This window comes from Anguilla rostrata, chromosome 2, assembly GCF_018555375.3.
Source record: "Anguilla rostrata isolate EN2019 chromosome 2, ASM1855537v3, whole genome shotgun sequence".
Taxonomy (NCBI): Eukaryota; Metazoa; Chordata; class Actinopteri; order Anguilliformes; family Anguillidae; genus Anguilla; species Anguilla rostrata.
The window spans coordinates 29,480,769-29,503,719 of NC_057934.1; the positions used below are offsets into that span (position 1 = coordinate 29,480,769).

At 38.3% G+C, this 22,951-nt stretch overlaps 1 protein-coding gene across 2 annotated transcripts; it reads right to left on the bottom strand.

The window, feature by feature from the left end:
- Window positions 1-1,199: 1,199 nt before the first annotated feature.
- On the bottom strand, window positions 1,200-21,079 carry LOC135247713 (nicotinate-nucleotide pyrophosphorylase [carboxylating]-like). Of its 2 annotated transcripts, none has more exons than XM_064321488.1 (5): window positions 20,850-21,079; window positions 12,788-13,086; window positions 4,329-4,639; window positions 3,856-3,987; window positions 1,200-1,656 (listed from the first exon to the last, which is right to left on the bottom strand). In XM_064321488.1, the coding sequence occupies exons 2-5, from the start codon at window positions 13,038-13,040 to the stop codon at window positions 1,447-1,449; spliced, it is 906 nt and encodes a 301-aa protein (XP_064177558.1). In that variant the 5' UTR covers window positions 13,041-13,086; window positions 20,850-21,079; the 3' UTR covers window positions 1,200-1,446. The 2 variants fall into 2 exon arrangements, with proteins under 2 accessions (XP_064177558.1, XP_064177557.1); XM_064321487.1 differs by lacking the exon at window positions 20,850-21,079 and adding an exon at window positions 20,610-20,768.
- Between the last annotated feature and the right edge of the window lie 1,872 nt (window positions 21,080-22,951).

Genomic DNA, 22,951 nt, shown 5'->3' on the forward strand with positions numbered 1-22,951 from the left:
AATGCGATGATAAGAACATTTTCGGTTACGTTGACCTATGAAACGCTATTCCAAAATCAGAATTAGACATGTTATACATCGTTAGAAAGCTTATACTCTCACCTACTGAATAAATGAATTGTCAATCAAGCCAGACTGTACTTAAAAGGGCGACGACGCCGTAAACAACAGGTGTGGTATTACACACAGCTATTTTGGAAGATACCCAGGCGTCACAAATGCGCCTGTATTTCCCGAACGGATTGTCCAAGACAATATATGACCACGCAGTCTCAAAAGGCACATCTCTACACGTAAAACCGACAGTAAGGTTGTATATTTATTCAATATTTAGTCCCAGACATTGACTGTAGAATGACATGGTACCATTTTTAAAAATCTTTTCTAGTTTATTTCGTTATTCAGTGAGCAGCGTTTTCACTGCTGTATAGGCATATCTTAGGGCTATTGTCGAGTTTATCTTGTTGCTATGACGGAGTATGATTTTTTAGTGGTGAAAGAATATTTTTATGAATGCCAAGATAGACAGTATTGTCCATTATGTCAAGGGTGGGGGGTGTTTTGTAGATGAGACTGCAGGGAGGGGGTGCGTGTTAAATGAACGACCAGAGCGACAATGGTGGGGCTGCGAAACTCCGTTTTCGGCATAGTTGTCGTGTATCGTCTACTAATGAAACTAAAACAACGCGTTTCTGTTTTTAACTCATACTTTGGTCGCAGTAGCACTGAATGTGTTTAGCAATCTCGGCACACCGGCGTGCCGACCACTAGGGGCTTTGCGCTAAGAGGTTAAAAACACTTTATCTTAGGCTTACTATATTCTGTCATTGGTAGCATACAAGTAGAGGAGACCGAGGTTGGTTGACAGACTTTTCACTTTGCCATGTTTCTCCAGCATAATCTATGCTTGAATATTCTGACCAGTAGCAAATTAAAATTTAAGGTTGCAGGTATATATATATATATATATATATATATATATATATATATATAGGTCATTAGGTCATTGATGATTAAAGGCATGTTGTGCACAACGGGCTTGGTTGGCACACATTACGGGCTTGGTTGGCACAATGTTAAAATGCTATAGTTACAAAGAATGAAGCAACCAGTAGAAACAAACAAGCATGCCTCCACACATACTCTACACCCTTTTTTCTGATCATGATCAAACTTTTGTCATTAAATTGGAATGGAAGTCATGGAAGAGAATGGTCTGAATATTTATTTTTCTTTCTTATAACAAGCAAAATACATAGGCAGTAAAATAGTACTGTCTTTGCTATTTGACACAGCTCTACACATACAAATACAGTTTGTGCAGTTCATAAAGCAAAATTCTTCCTAGGAGAAGATTCAATTTTAATGAAGTCTCATGCTGCCATTATTGGTTACTACTGTTACTGTTCATTGTTATTTTGAACAACGTTAACCAGTGCAACAGACTCATTGCAGGGGATCTTTTTCATTGCTGGATGACTGCACCTTGAGGGAAAAGTCCACAGTGGGGCACCCTTGGGTGATGCAGCCCATAGAGATGATATCCACATTTGAGGAGAAGTACAGAGGCAGTGAAAGTGGTGTCACCCCACCACTGGCTTCAATAAGCACAGAAGGAAACTGTTTCTTCAAGGAAAGAGCGGCAGTGTGTAGTACCTAATGTGAGAGAAGAATGACAATGTAAACTATGTACTGAAAGTGAATAATGTAAATAATCTCAATGTCAATTTGAAAATTATAGTTGTGTCAATGTGCCTAACCCTCAGATACCAAATCGGTATCCAAGAACATGGCACCCTCCAGAACTGATGCTCAATCATAGCTCATCTGCCATTGAGTAAACCTCCTGTCCCCTATTTTCAATTTTGGGTGCCAAATTGCCTCATTCACTCTCTTACTTCATAGTCTCATGCACAATTCTACCACAGTAACTGGAATGCTTTTCTGTAAGTGTGCTACACACACTGTGAACCAGCTTGACAAATTAATCCAAGGTGGGAATCTTTGGTACTAAGATACAGGTGGACTGGGATAGAAGGGAAAAACTACATCCATCCATCCATTTTATATATATATATATATATATATATATATATATATATATAGTACGTACACCTCCAATACTGCCACAAATTATGAAAACTTAGAAGAGCATTTATAAGCAGTTTGACAATTAAAGGAATATCTTGCAACAATTACATAAATGTAATGTGTAATAAATATAACTGCAAAATAAAACAAAAATTAAGAAACAATTAGCATTTGTGTTAAACAAGCAATATCATTTGTGGTAAACAAGCAATAATCATTACACCTTCCTATATGTATTAATTTATACCTACATAATAGATCAGTCTAATTTATCTTACTGTTGAAAATTGAAAATCATCCTGAACATGTATTTGTCCAGTATTTTTCCACATAAAATTTTAATACTCATGCAAAGAAAAACATTTTTTGGCATGTATACTTTATTTCAAATTACTGATTGTTACATAATGTTGTTACTACTCATGGTCAAATCAAATACTGTTCTAAATACATTTTTACAGACGCATAGCTCTTACATGGCTCTAAGAAAAACAACAGAAGAAAGGGCACTGATAAAAGTTACTTAAAGGGGAATTGCACTTTTTAACACTTCTGCTTCTAATGACTGATATTGTCCTTCTAATGAATGTGTCACCCTTAATTTTTTGATTAGATATTTATTTTTAAATGTCTAACGTTAGAAACAAAGACCTATTTTTTTTGCATAGTATGGTTTCAGGTTTTTTCTTCTTCGATTTTGTTTCACGGCAAATTGAGAAGAAGCGAGAAGCAAAACATTCCGTTAACTTAGCGCTGAAATCGAACAAACTAACGTCTGCTTGCTTTTGTTTGATGCGATATCGGTGTAATAATGAGGTGCATGTACCCGGTTGTTATAATGCCCCCGTTAAACTTGACTTGAAAGCACATTTTCATAGTTTTCCACGCGATGTAACTTTGTGCCAGACGTGGCTGGATGTAATCAGACACACCAACATAACAGCCGAAGAAGTTCGCAAACGAGGACTAAGGGTATGCAGCGACCACTTTGAAGGCACCGACTACCAAGGTGACCGTCTGAAGCCTGGAGCTGTACCCACCGTTTTTCCATCGTTGGTCAAACCGCTCGAGGTAGGTACTATGCGGGCTGGCTAACGCTATCGCGTCTGTCTGTGATACACCGGATGTCTACCACCAGTTGCCGTTTGTCCAGGGAATAGCCTGTGGTTCCTCGATCTCGGTCCGCTCCTGGCTCGCTCTCACACGATCAGCCAGAAAATTAGCCAGCTCTTCTTCTGTGTATTCCGGCTCAAATCGATAGGGCACAACAATCCCATGATCAAAAACAAAATCTCCTTCGTCCTCAGACATTTTCGGTTTCGCTAGCTAGTAGTCATATAACACTATTTCTACGACCAACCTAATGTTATTGTCTGCAGGTACGCCCACATCAGAAGTTGCGCAATGATATGCATCCTCGAGTTCGACACTAAACTGCCTGGGTCTACTTCCTGCATTTGTAAAGGAAAACAACAAAACAGCGTAAAATATTAGCATAATCAAATAACTGATCGAAAAATGAAGGGCGACTCTTTCATTAGAAGGACAATATCAGTCATGAGAAGCAGAAGTGTTGTAAAGTGCAATTCCCCTTTAAGTGCTAAACTTCTTTAAACAGCGTTTCCATAATTTGTGGCAGTATATATATTTGAATTCTTTAAACTAATGTATGCTTTGTATATGTGAGTAAATTAGTTTTCCATGTTGAAGACGGTTGATAAAGGGTTTTTCATGACCAACTGGTTAAGAGATCAGCAGTGTCACCTGTGGGGTATAGTTGTCCAGCATGATGATGTCAGCTCCAGCTGTGGCTGCCTCTATAGCCTCTTCATCACTCCTACACTCAACCTCAATCTTACTGCTGAACCCACACACTGTGCGGGCATCTCTCACTGCCTGGAAGAGTGGAGAGAGGAAAAATAGTTTGGTGCACTGGTTATATATGCTAGGACTAAAATAAATTTAAATCTAACACCTCATTTGAAATACTTACTCAGCAAAATTATTGTTCAATCCTATTTGCACAATCTGTACAACTATTAAAATAGTTCTACATTCATTTACCCTCTTTTGTCTGAGAAGCGTAGTGTATTAAGGCATAAGAAATTAATTGTATGTTCCAATTGATGGATCCTTATACTCGCTCATTCAATAGATAATACAACACTTGTAATAGTGTTAAATTGATTTATATAAAGCATACACGCAATAACCAGTACGTGTGCACCAATGCCCACCTGTGTGATACTTCCTGAGGCCCACACATGGTTATCTTTCAGCATGACCATTCCACTGAGATCATATCTGTGCATTGATATACCTCCCACAAGCATGGCATACTTCTCCACAAGGCGAAAGCCTGGTGTGGTTTTGCGGGTGCCAGCGAGCTGACCTTTCCAACACTCAGTCTGAGCTATGTCAAGTAGCTGCCGACAACGAGTGGCAATCCCAGAGGTGCGAGCCAGGCAGTTGAGGGCTGGTCTCTCTCCCAGCAACACACACCTTGCTGGGCCTCTCACGACTGCTGTCTGAGTCACTAATTCCATACCTGATGGAAACAACTCGTAAGGAAGCTGAAGCATAATGACACAAATTATATCCTCCCAAGACCTGGTGGAAAAAAGGTTTATTATACAAGCATATACATACAACAAAAAAGTTGTACAGTAAAAACATTTACGTAATTTCTATTGAATTTCCCTTGTATAGGTTCCAGCATGGTAGAATATATGGTTCTTGAGATTCAGACCAGAGACTCATGCCACCTACAGGGAACATAAATTAAGAGTGGGGTCTTATCAGACTATATAAATGAAGGCGTTAACCTGTCAGTTTTTTATGGAGAATGTATGTTATAAACTTCAAAAATATCACTTATGCAACAGTCATTATTTATAAACTTATACATATCTGGTTTATAGTTCCTCTTTTAAGAAATAAATGTATCCCTCATAAGTGAAGTCACCATATTTCACAAAATATTTTCAGTGTTGAAACATACTTAACCCCTTTAGTGGCCAGGATGCTGGTGTCATGGCATTGCTGCACTCCTGCAGTCAAACTACAAGTGGAGACAACAAGCTCTGTATTCTAGCTTTATTAGTGAATGATACAGAATAACTATGTTAAACACAGAGTTTCTAAGTGCCACCATTGTCGCGTAGGTCGTCCATTTAACAAGCACCCCCTCCCTGCAGTCTCATCTGCAACTATATGCCCCAAGCATGACACACTGAACAATAGCGCCCATCTTACTTGGTTTTACATGTAAACATGTCCCTTTCAAGTTTCAGTAATAATGTATTGTCTTGAACAAACTATTTGCGAAATAAACACGCAAATGGCAAGTGCGGGTAGGTATTTACAACAGTCAAACGCGAAACCCCAATTGCATTTTATAGCAGTGTAACTCCTTTCTGTTCATTCTGATTTCATTGATAATTCTGGTGAGGGCAGTACAAGCTTTCCAATGTTATATGGCATATTTAATTTAAATTTTATTAGAGTGAGAGCCCTGCATATCTGCATGAGTGGTTGCTTCAGTGTTCAACTGAAGCATTCAAATGTAACATTATGCAGTACAAGCACTCGTTATGGTGTAATTATTTTTTCCTTTGGTTTTTGGAAGATTTTACTGATATTACCAACTCATCAGCATCGCTAAAAGTCTCTGGGGAGTTGGTCAGAAGAACAGGAAGCATGAAGTCTAGGTAGCATATATACGAACATGTAAGTATTACTACTTGTAACATTTCAATTATTTATGTTGTGTCATATTTTTGTTATATTATTATATTCATATTGGTCGTAAGACAAAACAGTTAGCCTTTGTTAATAATGCTCAGAACATTTGTTTTTGGGGCTAACAGTATGGAATGGAAATGGTATGGAAAATACTCATTCAAACTAACTTTGTGATGATATGTGCTAGATAAACGTAAAATTTCCCTTGGAGTGATCATAATAGTAACATGTCCACTCCCATCCCCATGCAACAGAAGATGGCATACAAGACCTCCCTACTACAAGCGGTGTCAATCGCCATTGATGCCACCACAGTGACTGCCTCTCACTCTGCAAAGAGCCTGGGGGTAGTCCTGTACGACAAACTGGACCTCAAGGTGCACATCAAAGCCAACATCACAGTCCTGCAGATTCCTCCTGTATAACATCAGGAGGATTCGATCACACCTGACCACATACTCCACCCAGCTACTTGTCCAGGCTATGATGACCTCCCGTCTTGATTACTGCAACTCGCTCCTTGCAAGCCTGCCAGCCTGTGCCATACAGCCGCAACAGATGACCCAGAATGCTGCTTCTCAACTTGTCTTCCTAGGTTCTGTCACGTCACTCCCCTGCTGAGGTCACTCCACCTGCTACCGCTCACTGCCAAAATTTCCTTTGCAATTTAACACAGGGAGATCCTGTGAATCAAACATGCCAAATGTGATGAGAATCAGAAAAACATTCCAGAATTTTTTTTTTTTTTTTTTCAAAAAATTGAAAATGGTGAAAAATCTATAAGGCAGACACTAGGGGTTCAATGATATTAAAAGTTCAAAAGAGGTGGTAGACGTGGAAAAAAATTGGTGGATGTACATCAAACAGCATGACTGTAATCATTTTTTTAAAGTTTAAATTTTGGAGGTGGCACTGTAGCACCACCTAGAGAGCCAGTAACATGCGTGTCATACATAAGAAATTGACAGAAATACTGAAAATGGCTCACAAATTTTGTGAGATTCTGAACATGGGAAAGAGGTGGAAATATAGGGAGAAGCAGAATAAAAACAATAAGAAAAAGAATCCTATCAAAAATAATAGGGGGCCTACACATCCTTGGTGCTAATTACATCCTTAGACCCCTAATTAAACATCCCGGTACAAAAACTAAGGAAATTAAATTGATCAGCCCTAATGCTAACATGGTGTGAAAATATCAGTTGTGGACTGAGGAAGGCTGCTTCATTGTTTGACACCTTTTTGTATAATCAAAATATTTTATCTGAGAACAAGACTGATGCTGTTCTGTCTGAGAAATAAGCTTTTTGGTTTGATGAAGCTAAATTGGATGACAAAGCATGATTGATAGCCAGAAGGCTGATAAATAATATATTTTCACATAAGGTTTGACAGATAATTAAAACAAATTTAATGATACCTTAAAATAGATTCAGTACTTTCTCTTTGCCAGGTTGAAAAATGCTTTTACATTTTTCTTTTTTAAACTTCAACCATTCCAAAGGAATGAATGCAGATAATTAATTGCATATTTTCTCCAATCACTAAAGGATCTGCCAACAGAGTAAGTTATGTTCCTTATGATTTAACAATCAGTGACTCTGTAGAGCTGCTAAGAAAACAAGTACACAAAATCACTTAAATGGTCATTAAGACTGATTTAATCCCTTGAAATGTGTAGGGGCAAAAGCACCAAGACCATGAGACCCTCACTGTAATTGTAAGGTTTCTTTATAATTTTTCCTTTTGAAAATAGCTATAACCCCTCAACATATCCAAGGAAACTTTTGCAGGCTGAAAGTTCCACAGCATGAAAATGTTGCATTTGCCTAAACCATAAAAAAAATAAAATAAAAAAAATTATTTTGGTGAAAAAATACTGTTCGCATACTATTGGTCACATTTCTGGGCACAATTGTCCATCTGCATTGCCTATAAATGTTGCCTGTGTATCAGGGCCTTAGTAATTGTGAAGGCAATGGCAATTATCTTTAATAGAATTAAAGTAAGAACCCAGCCAGCCACTTATCAAGAACCCTAATGGGAACAAATATAGTGATGAATTGATACTGACAATGTACCTTCTCTGGTCCTCACTGCCATGGAAAAAATAATAAAATTGAACTTTAAATACTGAAGAATGCATAAACAAGGACAATGTAGGTCTATGAAAAAACTGGTGCCCATCAAAACATAAAATTTGAATAGAGGGTAGTATAGGTTTTAATTTACATGGTTACATAGCCACACTTAGCCTCTGTTCGAGCCATGAGAAACCCTGAACTTGCATGGGCTTTTGTCCATGGCACTTTGAGCATGCACTGATGTAGTGCACACCCCTACAGCCCCTGCCATGCAAGAGCCCCATGCCCTAGGGCCCTGCCATAGTCTGATCTTTTCTTTTTTTTTAAACTGACAAGCTTTTTAAAATTTTGACAGAACAACACTAGATTTTGTAGACCATAAAGTTGATAGTCAAGCAAAGGGTAGGGGCCTACAATGTGAACAGACCACCCCTTTGACCATTCTGAGTAGCCAATACCGTCCATCATTGCGGAGCCCCCTACCCATCTATCATGCTACCTTCGAATCACGTCTAGTTTAATACAGGTAGAACGTACCTCTCTGGGGCTGACCAATGTGAAAGGGTGAGTATTATGTTCAAAACATATAACAGCAAAGACTGATAATTTTCTTTTGCTAACTAGCTGTACCTACTTTTAAAGTGAAGAGAAAATATCTGATTGGTGCTCAAACAAGACAACTGAAAATGAAGAGCTGAATAAAACAATGCTACTGAAAATATCACGAGATATCTCTTTGAAATATCAAAGAGATCAGATCAGAGAGTGAGTACATGGTATTTCTGAAGATGGCAAGTAAACCGTCTCCCACTGGCACCCAAAAACAACACAAAAATGTCTGAACAAGCTAAAGCTAAAATAGCAAAAATAAAGAAATTATTATAACCAATAAGAGGCAATGAAGATACGATACCGACCAAAACTGAAACATTGACCACTCATAGGTAGTTATACCTCTATTGAAGATGCTTTTTCTGAAGTTGCCATGGCATTTAACCCCTTTGCGCAAGCCCTCTAGTGGCCAGGATGCCGGCTTTGGCTGAGACTGCTTAACTCAGACATTTATTGCTCTTGCAACCATTCTAGAGGGGAACAACAAACTCTATGTTCTAGCTTATTAGTACATGATACACTATAGCGATGCCAATTATGGAGCTTTTAAGTGCCAACATTGTCACGTAGTTCATCCATGTACAAGCAACCCACGCCCAGTCTCATCTTCAACTTTACCAACCAAGCGTAACAAACAGGACAATCGTTAATTTATTAAAATATGTTTTCACAACCTAAAATTAGTATTACATCACAGCCAACAACAGGCCAAAACTATGCCAAAGCAGCGGTGAAAAATGCTGCTGACTAAATAGTGAAATAACTGAAATTCTTATGTAATTACACCATGTCATTCTACTATTAATATCAGCTACTAAATATGGAATAAATACACAATCCTACCATTGGTTTTACATGTAGAGATGTTCCTTTCAAGATTCAGGAGCCATTTATTGTCTTGGACAATCTGTGTGTTTAATACACACTCATTGAAAATGCAGGCATGCCTTCTGAGATAGCTATGCATAGACCACACGCCACTGTGGCCCTTTCCAGTTCATTCTGGTTTGATCGACAATTTTTTTATCCAGTAGAGGACAGTATAAGCTTTCCAACTCTGTATGATGTGCAGGGTTTCCCCCAGAAAAGTTGTTAGGCCCAGTGGCAAGTATCTTTTGACAGGGCCCGGCGCGGGCCAGCGACAGACTGATGGCAGCATGAAGGTAGGGCCCTATAGTTTCTGTGATAACAGAATCACGGACGGAATCACGGAATTGAGAATTTAAAAAAGCTATAACACAGATTCCATAGGGCCCTACATTAAGTCAGGGCTAAAAGCTGACTGGAGATTTGAAAATATGACTGCATAATGTGAATGTTGTTATAAATAAGTCATTTATTCAACACGCATTTTAAAAAATCAACAACTACTTACAGCATAGCAGAGTCTTACAAAGAATCTGACAACAATGTACAGTCTTGGAATTCTGTGTTTTCAACAACAACAAAAGAAATTAAATTAAAATAAATAATATCAAAGTTTTTGCACTCTTCAAAAAGCTTGGATTCAAGTCCTGATTGGCTACTGAATCTTAGAACAAGCCTTGGAATGCTGGGCACATTTAAACATTTAAAAAACTGTTTAAAAAACAGTTTAACTGTTTAAAACATTTAAAACATTTAAAAAAGGTTTTTTGGCTTTTACAGTAGGCTACCTTTCCTCCTTGACATTATCCCTAAATGGCACCAAGGAAGTATCTGTGTTACTGACTGTTTGGCTATCTAGCTAATTTAGCTACATGACCACGTTGTCATAAAATTTTCCTGACCGTGAAAACTGCTTGACTTGTTTACATTTTGGACAGATGTGGCTCCTGTGTAAATCTATCATTGTTTCTATCTCAGCACTTTAGACACAAGCAATATCGAAAAAATCCTGAAATTTCTTCTTACCCTGAAGAGTGCCTGCACCTCAACCGTAGCGTTTTTTTACCCAAAGATGGTATTTCTAGATATAGCCTAATTTTGCCGCTGTGTTAATACATTTATTTGCCGGTCAGGCGCTCTTCACCGTAAGAAGAAATTTTAGGATTTTTCCGATATTACTTGTGTCGAAAGTGCTGGGAGATAAACAACGATGGATTTACTCTGTAGCCACATCTGTCCAAAATGTAAACAAGTCAGGCAGTTTTCACGGTCGGGAAAATTTTTATGACAGCGTTGTCGTGGATATCAATGTCATCAAGCTAACGTTATTAATAAACAAGTGAAGTCGTTATTTAGATTAAGTCATGTAATGTTACAATATATCGAACGTTACATTCATGCTACTAGTTCAACGTTACCTACGCACTGCTTAATTAATAGAAAAAGAATGTACTTACCAACGAGATGAAGTGATAACGCAGTTTGTAACGAGGTTAGTTAGCCTACTAAATAAGAAATGGTGGCTTGCTAGGTAACGTTAGCTTGTGATAGTTGGAAGCGTGTTGAATGCAGAGACTGTAAAAAGGTTGAATGTCACTCCACGCACAATGAGGGTAAAGAACACTGATCTCAGACCTGCTGTTTTCCTATTGCGTTCACATTTTAACCAACAGATGTCGCTGGTGAGCTTTTCAACCGAGCCGCCCCACTGTAACTGGAGTTTAAAAACATTGCAAAAATACATTAAAAAAAAAATTCCCCGATGCTTAGGCCTGGCGGGGGGTCAACTTAGGTCCGGCGGGCCGCCGGACTTGCAATACACTGGCGGAAACCCTGATGTGTCTATCTGGACATAACAGAAATTTTGGTAGTATCATCACAGCTTTACGCGTGTGTTAGCAGGAAAAGTGGCACACCCGATGAGGTGTAATTGTTATTTTCCTTCAATTTTTATAAAATATTATTATTATTAATCTTGAGAACTTCTCAAATGGTTAAGGCATATCCTAGCTGATATGGATTTAGGGAGAGAGTCAGAAGAGGAGAGCGAGGGAGGCTACTCTGAGCCAAACAGCATTGATTCTCTCGAGAAGGACACATACAGTACAAACATGCCGAATAAGTCCTCTTTGACATGTAGGTATTGCGGTTTAACTGACAAGCCTTTGCTAATAATGCTCAGCACATTTGTATCAGGGGCTAGCTAATGGCTAATCACTGTTATGAAAATGGCTTGTGGCGGCCAGCTTTTTCAGTATTCATACCATTCACACCATTCACAATGAAATTTAGTGTCTTTCTTCCCATGAAGCTAGATTATTTCCAGCATATTGCCTGTTGGTGGAATATTATCTTTTTATTGTACATAAGTTAGATTATGAGGTATTCGTGTCTCCATTGGCATAGAAACGACTTTTCAAATTTCAAAATTCAAATTTACTGTGTGCTGATGATTTACATGAATGCAAATTTCCCTCTGACTGATTATAAATAGCAACACTTGCGAAACACACTACAGTGAATGTCATCCCTGAGCATGCAACAAAAGGTTACATATTATAGAGTACCAAAACAAAATAGTTTTTTTTTTTTTTTTTTTAAGTATAGAATTACATATTAAGGTGTGTGTACAAAAATGTATTATAATGCTTTTGCATTATGTAATTTGTTCACATACTCCAATTCTCCTATTCTAACATTTCTAATGGGGCTCTGGTGAAAAATGAACAAATTTACAAGCTTTATAATAGATAAAAAGCATTTTACTCATTTTCAGCGAGTTTTCGGATAGGTTTTTGGACCCCTACATATCCATCCCCCTATACTGATGAAAATATAGTAATTCCCACTTTAAAAGGATGCAAAAGTGAGTTTCATGAGTCAAAACTGTTCATTTGTAGCTAAATATTTATACGTAAATTATAAAAATGAAGTGAACTAATTAGTATTGTAAATGGTACAATACGTTGTCATACTTCATTTAAGCCATTTTCCTAGTCTCTGTGATGCTCACATCTGGGGTAATAAAGCCTTAGATACAACATATAAATGGGTGAGGACTGGCCGTATTTTGCATCTGCACAAAGTGGTTATGCTCTTTTTAACTATTCCTGTGACTGCGGCCTTTGCTGAAACATTACGCTACACCTGTTAGTGCATGTGTCATCTTTTAGAACTTACAATCTAACATTAGTGTGGTACCTCTAATTGACAGTAGGTTACATTCATTTCACCACAGGATGGTGCAATAATAAGCTAAATAAATTTTACACTGTTATAGGTCAGCCCCCATCAGACTCCCTTGAAGTGTGTAGAATTTCCCAAACCCACCCAGCTGCTGAAGCTAGGACCCAGTAATATAATTACCAACACAGTAACCACTTTCTTACCCAGTGTTTGTCCTTCTCTGTAAATCCAGTCCACAGTGCAGCCAAGTTCACTGAAGACTTCTGTGAAGAAAGGACATCCTGCAAGCACACTCCCTGGTGATTTACATAGAAGTGTTGCCCTGACCTCCTTTGACCCCACACACACTCCAGCAGGATCAAAGTTGGGCGTATCTTCTGCCAGCCACTCCCTTGCAAGTCGGCTCAGGGCTTGTGGTGGGATGATGTGTGCCAGGTCAACTTCTGGTGACGTCATTATTGAACACAGGCCACAGGCAAAAAAGAATGGTGGGATTTTTGTCCTGAGGAAATATGAAGAGTTGAACTTTCAGGTTTTACAGCAACATGATCTACTGTCAAATTTCCACAACTGGCATGGCAATTTATTCTATCCATGAATAAATCTAGGATTACGTTTGATTACTACAGGAGCCTCCCCACTAACCTTAGTGCATGAAATCATTTCTTCACATTTACATTTAAGTGATAAAAATAAGAAAAGAAGTAGGCCTGGCCTACCATACCACTGACAATATAAAAATGGTGTGCTATGTTATTAACTGCTTTAATACACATGGATTAAATCTAATATAGATCTAAATGCACATCTTGAAGGATCCATGTAATGGTGTGTTATTTGCAGCAAATCAAATCAACAAGACTCAAATGAATTGGTGCCAGGCAGCATGTGTTAAACTAGACATAGTGCAGTAAATTGAAAAGACCAAACTGTAAGCACAAACAATAATGTAGCATATATTATATGACAGTTTACTCAAACATCTTCAAATACAGTTGACAACTCGGTGTCGCTACACGTGTGTTGACAAATGCAACTACAGGGTGTGGTTGTGCTATGTGCTAAATCTTGTTGTCTAATGTTGCAACTACGGGGCATGGTTTGTGCTAAAGTGGTTTGGGGAAAAAATGGGTAACCACGTACCCATGCCATTAGAGGACCAATCTGACAACATTTCACAGGTGCAGGAGTATGATGCATGTATGCATTTCACCTCTAGAGCAATGAAAATACAGGATGCTCTTGCATTTAAAAGTATATTTTAATTAAACCAAGTGTTTTTTTTCAATATGGGAACTGACGTGCTATGATAAACTGGGATGGCAGGTATGCCATCGAGCCAAGTTACGCCTTGGTGGGGCATGCCCCATACCTATACAGCACAGAGAGTTTGGCACTTTTCAGGGTTCCCCACAGAAATAACCGCAACAGCCTCAGACTCTCAGCCCTTAAAAACATTAATTTTGGTACATGACCCCATTTCAACAGACAAAATTCATTAACAACTTCACATGTCCACACAATAAAGCCCTAAACTAAGGGGGGTTTTGCATTTTCTCCTTCTTCTTCTTTTTCCATACACCAGCCAATCCTTCAGCAACACCAGCCAATCAAAATGTCACATACACAGGCAAGAAAATTGCCAGTCTCCACAGCTAGTCACTTCGTGACTCAGTGGTAACATCACAGTCTACGGATCACTGAGTCACAGGTTCAAGCCCCACATGAAGAAAATTTCTTATACATACTTATTTGCTCACTAATAATTGTCTTTTATTTCTATAACTATTGCTTTTGCACCACATTTAACTCTCTGGGGTCTAAGGGTAAAATGAGGCACACTGGTGATTGTGCGATGCTCTGACATTTGTGTAAATCAACTTTATATACAGTGATTCCAAAGTGTTTCATATCTTTGTTTTCAGCACAAACTCAGCTACAACAATATGGCAGCAGTAAGTAGGTCATAATAATGTGTGGATTGTAAACTGCTCTAAAAACACACAAACTGTAAACAGTAGTTTTGAACATGCACAGGAATGTTGTAATAAAACACACTAAACAACTGTGAATAAGACTTTTGTCACTGAAATGTGTTCTTCAAGGTCTTGGGTATCAAAAGATGACAAAATATTTTAGCAAATCCAATGAGAAATATAAAATAAATTGCTAAAAGTTAGTGTTGTGACTACTATTTTTCAACACCAGGTGAGAATGGGAGGGCAAATGGCCTTTCTGTAATGAATATGCATTGGGTAGGAATACCTGCCAGCTAAGTAGGCTATTCACACCTGGCCGCATGCCTCCCCACCACTAAGACAAAGACTCAGTGAGCCATTTAGAAGACAGAAACAAAGACAACTTTTGATTTTAGAACATTTATTGAAGTAAACTGCATGGAAGATGAGATGAGACTGGTGTACTCTTGCAACGTCTGCCTGGCCTCTTAGCTAGTGGTGAAATAGGCCGTGTTTCCTGATCAACATCTCTGCAAATATAATAAAAACAAAATTGTTAGGAAATGTGAAATCAAATCAAACTTTATTTATATAGCACATTTCCTTCAACAGGTGAAAATTAAATGTGCTTTACAAAAAAGGGACAAACCACTAACTAATGAAAACAAAATTTATGAAATGTGACATCGTATACAAACAAAGAACCAAACAAACACAACCAGATGCAGAGAGGTAGCCTATAATTTTGAGAAGCAATGGTTAGAATCATTCGTAGTGTGGGAATTTACAAGCGCGCATATTGGTGAATATTCCTACAAACACACAGAGAATGTAATACAGCACACATTTACAAATAATGCAAGCTATCAACGAAAAAACATTAGCTTAACTAAATAAACACTGATATTCCAACTAAACTACACGCAACTCATCAATAACAATGCCTCAATCTGAACTAGGCTAGGTCTGTTTAGCTAAGTGGTTATTTTATTGCTATTTCCCGAACTTACTTAGAGTATGCTAATATCAATTGTGCAAGGACATCAGTTTTAGAGTCCTAGCCACGCCACTACACGCCAGGCATGAGCTATTTATTACGAATATGATCGAAAAATTATACAGTCTACCTGATACTTCTAACACAACCAGACGCAGAGAGCCTAGCCTATCATTTTGAGATGCAATAGTTCGAATCGTTCGTAGTGTGGGAATTTACAAACGCGCACATTGCTGGATATTCCTACAAACACACAGATACGTTGCAATAAAGTACACATATTTACCAATATGATCATAAGAAATATACTTACGCATGAAGTTGATCCTCAGCTGGATCAGTTCGCTGTTCGAAATGACACCGCTCTTCATCAGTGTCGGCTTCCGGACGGACCATTTTCCAAAATTAAACGAAATGTTCACCTCAAAAGAAGTGAATTAGGTGACACTCTGTGACATTCTATCCCGCTTTCGCAGACTTGGCATTTCTCACATGGATCTCACATCGCCCCTCCTTTAGTCTCCTTCTATGGAGAGTAATTATAATGTTGTTAACATGTGAATGCGATTTGGGCGGACTTCCTGCTGAGCGAAATTCACATAGTAATGAGTAAAGTTTAGCGAAGCATACATGATCTAATTAATCAAATTTGGAACATTTAAAACAATTTATATTATTTGCCAATGGGCGCATTGGAAAGTCGCGATTCTAAGGTTTCTGTCAATGTTTTTGTTGCGTCTGTATGATAACAGCACGTGAAGTTAATCATCCAAATAGAAACGAAAGTTAATTTCATCTTGTCGAGCTCCGCCGGCGGAGCTCTCGACCCCAGAGGGTTAACCACCGTTCAGCAAACGTATAGACTGCATTATGACATACCATCCGCATGTTCAGTTAATCTCCTACAATATCGCCAGGCCATATGGATACAACCGGAGTACAGCTGTGCTTACTGTGACCTGTCTTCTTCTCTAAAACCAAGGACACATTTCACCAAAAAAATTCACCCTTTTAGACAGCTACTTGACGGTGGCGCACTGCCAATGTAAATGACCGCCTCGCCCTTCATATCTTAAACTAGCATTTTCTTACACTTAAATTGCTAACTAATAACTGTCTATTGCTTTTGCACTTATCAAAATATCGGGGGGGGGGGGGTGCTGAAGCCTATCCCAGCATGCATTGGGCGAGAGGCAGGAATACACCCCGGACAGGCCGCCAATCTATCGCAGGGCACACACACCATTCACTCGCACACTCGTACCTATGGGCAATTTAGGGTCTCCAATCGACCTACCTGTCTTTGGACTGTGGGAGGAAACGGGAGTACCCGGAGGAAACCCACGTGGACACGGGGAGAACATGCAAACTGAACCCATGCCGAGATTCAAATCCACAACCTTCTTGCTGTAAGGCGACAGTGCTACCCACTGCACCACCGTGCCGCCCATTTCTCAACGATCCGTAGACCGTGACGTTACCATTGAGCCATGAAGTGACTAGCTTCATCTCACTCATGGTCACTTTATTTTCTTTGCACTATAGTCTGGGATCATGTCAGACTTCACCTACATGCCCATTCTGCTAACAACATATTGTTTCAACTACTCAATTTCATCTTTTAGCCCCTCCAGGAATTTGTGATCTTGCGATCGCAATAATTCATGCAAATTCAACCAAACTCCGCAATATTTGCGGGGGCTTGCAATTTTGCGAAATTCCCGCGATTTCTCCGCATTAAATGTCCAAATCCAGAGCCGCATTAACGCATATAAAAAATACGTAGCAAAATGCGTCTGTAGGGGCTGCGGTCATAAAGAAATGCAAAATGGTTAGGGATTAGGAAAGTAATCATAAGTACTTATCTGTCACAGGAGTCTTCAATAACATTGAATGGTGATCCATTTTGTGAATAAATGTGTTCTCTGATGAAACAATATCTTTGTTGGCAGACGGCTCCTTCGGACAATCTCTGTTATCAACACTGCTATCTAGCATAATTAGCAAGCATAGCGTAGCTCGACCTGTGTAACGTTACTTGTTGCTCGCTGGGAAAGACCGTTCATCACTACATACAATTTGGTTTACTCCAAAAGTCCGTTCGCAACCTCTGTAGCCTATGTATTCTATATTGCAGTCACAGACTGTCTGTATTGTAAAGCTATGTCACTTTAATGACTCAGGAATTTTTTTGTAACTTTAAGCCCATGGTTCTTTATGTTCAGAAAATAAAAAAAGATGAGAAGTAAAATATTTCCAGCTATTTCTGTGATGTGCAGTATGCTTATTATCATAGAAAGTGATTACATGACTCTTTCTTCATTAGGTAGTAGTTTTTTTAAAAATCGCAATTTTCCCCCTCGACTTGCAATTTTTGCCAATTCCCGTAATTTTACCGCAAAAAAATCACATAAAACTTAGCAAATTGCATTGCAATTTTTGAGAAAAGCCACTGCAAAATCAAGCATTTTTGATTGCAACAATCACAAAAAAACTCAGCGAAATCCTGGAGGGACCAATCTTTTGTCCTCATTTCTCTCGTAGCCTACTACTGTTATTTTCTAATATGCATATGCATTGCTGGGACATATGCGTGTGCTGCTATTCTCCCCTGTCTAGCTAAGCAAAACAGCGAACAGCTAAGCCTATCAAAACGCCTTATAAACCTTAGAAACACTGAAAGTGCATCTCAATGAAAAAAAAAAAACAGAAAACGGAGCAGGACAGAAGGGTACACAAGTTGTGACCTACAGAGCTCAAATTCTATGAGATTGCTGATAATTTTGTCAATGAAGGCTCCTTGCATGGGCGTCAGATGAGTGAGTACACTGGGGACATTTCTGTCCATTTTCTAATGGTGCAAGCTTCTTTTTATACTTACGCTACCGCACCCTTTGTCACAGCCATTGTTTTACATATATAGCAAAGCGAAAGTGCTAAACGGTACATGTTCATCAGACTGTACAAATTCACACAAGGATAGCCATAATCCACAACTATTTCTTAAAGGGTTACTTCGCATTTTTACACCCAGGTCTGCTCCACTGTTCATCACGAATCATGTTTCCCCCCAAAATCTCGCTCTGCCTCCCAATCAAACCAGTCTACATCCGGCACTGCCTATGCTGTATGCGTGTTTGCATGTATGTATGTGTACGCATACTTCTCATCGTCTACATTTATATGCATTACTGTTCTCACTTTCTTATAGCAAACACTTCGCAAAAAGAAATGATATCTCATAAAAAAACATGTTTTTAACGTACAAACACACAAAACAGTATAGGTCATTAACACAATTTGTGTCACCTCAAATTATCACAAAAAATGGCCCCATGGAAGAACACATCATTTAAATTAATGTTTTCAACAGCTGATGAACACTTACACACCACAAAGGATATGCTTATGCTTGCCTGTCAAGTTCATCTTACTAAATATATACATTTTGTGTGTATACACATACATACGTACATACATACATCCATTCATGCAGTTCATAGAATACTTAATTAACCCTTTGACAACATTTCCCTAGCAGCATATAGAAAAGGGGGGTTGGGGGTTAAACAAATACATATTAAAATTTTAAATATTTCTTATATACATATTTCACCTAACAAACCTATCAAGACATATGTTTGCCCCAGTAATGTACTATAGCCTTGATATTCCAATAAAGTTTCACCAACTAAGTACAATAGTAGGCCATACTTTCTTCTACAATATTATATGACACATATGCTTTGAATGACCGCATTCCCTTCACATGGTAAAATGAAAAATCACAGGGCCAAGTTACGTGAAAGAATTTAGCATTGGGTAACAGTATTGCTTTGGAATACAGCTTGTTTAATTTGTGTAAACTAAGGTTTTTTGCATTTTGGCATAATTTTGATATCAGTACTCTTAATCACTCTTAAGATTTTGCCAGTGTTAATGATTTATAATGCTTTGTACGTGTGAGCAACTTGGCATTTTTGTACGTTGAAAACGCGTTTTCCTTCAGATTGTGATTACGGGCAGACCATTCGACCTCTCTATCGATAGGTCGGATGAAATGTTGGAACACCGGCACAGAAAAAAAGTGCGAAGTAGGCCACCGAAAACAAATTCTCCTCCGGAAGATAAAAATGACATTTTTTCTACATAAATATGTACAGCTGGTATGACCAATATTTCGCCTATTTTATGTACGGTTGCAAATACGTTTCCATACGAAGCCGGTCAAAAATAATTGGTCGAACGCTACAACATAGGCTAAGTGAAATGTTCAGTTTCATAGCCAATAGGCATATTAATCTAAGTAGCCTAGATGAAGAACATATTTATCGGTTATCAATACCGTAACTGTAACACGCTGCACAGTAAGCCGTCAGTGTGAATTTATTGGTTTTATATTGCTTGACTAGTTGTCTACTTGGCCCTTAGCGCCCCACCCTTCAAGAAAATCCACCGTTAATGACCCCATTTCCTATATTCCCAGAGGCACTACAACGGGTGCCTTTTAGTACACCAGGTATTGTCAAAAAAACTATGTTACGAAGCACAGCATTGCTTCACTGGAAAACTTTTTCACACGCTTGTACAAATCATGCCGCTGTATTTAGTTTGCTGAACCACCCACAAAACACACATTGCCCTATACCAGAATGTTGTAGCCTAATCGCAGTTTGTTCACATTTGCAGTTGGATTTCCCTAATTTTTCTGTTAGACCTAGTGGTGGCAACCAAAGAGAAGTCCAAAGGTGACTCTATTTTAACACGAAAATGCGAACGACCCCGAGGACTTCTGAATGCTGGCAAATAGAGGTTGGTTTCAATAAACGTCTTTAGTGAATCAAACTACAAATACTAGACACATTAGAAATGAGCGACTTCGCATGCCGTAATGCATCGGTTACAAAGTTAAACGACGGTCACAATCTAGCGGGCTACTTATAAACAGGAAATCATAACCACAGCGGAAAGATGAAAAAAAATAATGCATGCTAATTAAGCTTGAGGTAATATTAATAACCGGCTTGACGCTGAATGAAGGGAGTTTTCCTGGAAGTTACTTGCCCTTACCCAGTTTGTATAGGCTACTATCCACGGAAAACGTTTTGAGAGTTGACAGCTGTGTAGATCATAGAGCAATATGTGGACCAAGTCACGGTGACGTTGTCATAGAATTTTTCCCGACCGTGTAAACTGCCTGACTTGTTTACATTTTGGACAGATGTGGCCAGTGAGTAAATCTGTCATTGTTTCCGTAGCAGCACTTTCGACACAAGCAATATTTGAAAAATCCTAAAAATTTCTTCTTACCGTGAAGAGTTCCTGATCCGCAACCGTAGAAATGTGTTAACACGGCGGAACAATTATATCGAGAAATACCACCGTTGGAAAAAAAGGGCTAGCCTATATACTATAACTGCATTTAGATCAAACCTACAATGCGTCAAAAAATAAAATAAAATAAAAAATAGAACTTTTCGTCAATCTCGGTCAATTTGTTTATAGTAGGCTACCATCATAGCGCGGAGTGTTTTAAACCATATTGCACTGCACCCCCTTAAGGAAAAGAAAAGAAAACCCATAAACTGCCTACATGTGAATTTAAAATATAGACCCACTAGTCTGACTTTGGGCCTAAACTGGCTCATGTTTTAGTTAAAATTCATAAGTAGCCTAATTAAAAAAATCTAGTCAGAACTAACGGTTTAATAGCCTAGTAGTTCAGTAATTTCTTATAATTTTCTGGATCCTACATGAGTAACTAGGCCCTACTTGATGTACTAAAAGTTGCAAAGAAGTTCAAGAATAATTCATCCATAGTTATTACATAAGAAAAGTTAAGTGAGCACCAGCGTTGTTCTTGGGTTAATGAAACTGTCTGCACAGGCGAACATGTTATTATTGGGAAATCGTTTAAAATGCATGGAAATAGGACAGCACCTTATTCCTGAACTCCCCTCAGTGCCAGAAGAAGAACATTAGATAACCCAAAAATACATCCCAGTTTAAGAAAGCTACATGTATTCACGTCTCTTTGTATATAAAGTTACCAATATGCCATTGTCCACTCCTAAATCTTTTGGAACTGCTCAGGTGTCTGAACCATTTGTACTGGTCAGGAACTCAGGATGGATCTTGCGGGGAAACTGACGGGAACTCCAAGAGGCAATATGTACATATGATTGACTGAAATACAAAGTGGGCCTAGGCATATCCACTAAAGTCTAAGCAAGCGGGGGATGTTGCATAATGTATTATGGAATTGTTTGGGGCTCTTAAAATAATTATCACTGTCTGAGGAGGGGAATTTGGGAATAAGGTGCTTTCCTATTATCCTTGAATAGCAAGTTTTAGACTGAAGGGAACTTTGACAATATGGACCCTATACAGTTTTATAAGCACACTAATATAGCATGCTTTCTTAAAATAAGAAAGTCTACTTGATTCACTTTTGGACATGTATACACACCAGGAAAATATACTTAAGCTTACACTGGAATTTCTTTGCAACCTTTAATACACCAGGTACTGTCAAGTAGGCTGCAGAAATGATATTAAAATACTTAAATCACTAGTGCTCAGTGGATGTTTAAGTTGCTTTTGAGTGTTATTAACTAAAACGAGAGGCAGTTTAGTCCCAAAGTTATCAATGTCAGACTAGTAGTGGGTCTATATTTAACGTGTAATCTACAGTTTTAATTACATTTTATTTTTGGTAAGGGTGGTTTTATGGTTTTAACATTCAGCGCTATGATGGCATTATAAATAAAAAAGATAAAGTGGGTGATTGACAAGCATTTTTATGTTTTTTATGCATGGTAGGTTTGATCTAAATGCATTTACAGAATATAGCATTTTTTCCCCAAAGGTGGTATTTCTAGATATGATATTTCAAACTGTCTATATAAACAAATACAGTAATAAAATCCTATTGAAAATGGACATATTAGATAAATATGAAAGTTTGGATAAGTATTTCTCCCCAAATGTAAAAGTTCAGAAAATTCTGACACTTGTTCCTGGCAGAAAGGGTCCTGGTCTACATCCTACCTCATTTCTGTGAACTTTTACTGTATCATTTTTTAATAATCCCACTTCAAACGTTCCATGTAATCCAATAGATGGCATTTGAAAAAAGTGTATTTTTGGATTGAAATATCTCTCCAAAATAAAAAGTTCAGAAAATTCTGACACTTGTTCCTGGTAGAAGGGGTCCTGGTCTACATCCTATCCCATTTCTGTGACATTTGACTGTAGCATCTTTTAATAATCCCACTTCAAACTTTCCATGTAATCCAATAGACGCCAAGTGAAAAATATGAAAGTTTGGATAAGAATTTCTCCCCAAATATCAAAGTTCTGAAAATTCTGACACTTGTTCCTGGCAGATGGGTTCCTGGTCTACATTTCTG

Bases quoted from the DNA above. Each gene is read 5' to 3' on its own strand.
- LOC135247713 (XM_064321488.1), bottom strand. From the start codon at position 13,040: ATGACGTCACCAGAAGTTGACCTGGCACACATCATCCCACCACAAGCC. The intron at 4,640-12,787 runs GTAAGAAAGTGG...TGTTTCCATCAG, and splicing joins CAGAGAAGGACAAACACTGG to GTATGGAATTAGTGACTCAG. The intron at 1,657-3,855 runs GTGACACTGCTG...CTCTCACATTAG, and splicing joins TGGACAACTATACCCCACAG to GTACTACACACTGCCGCTCT.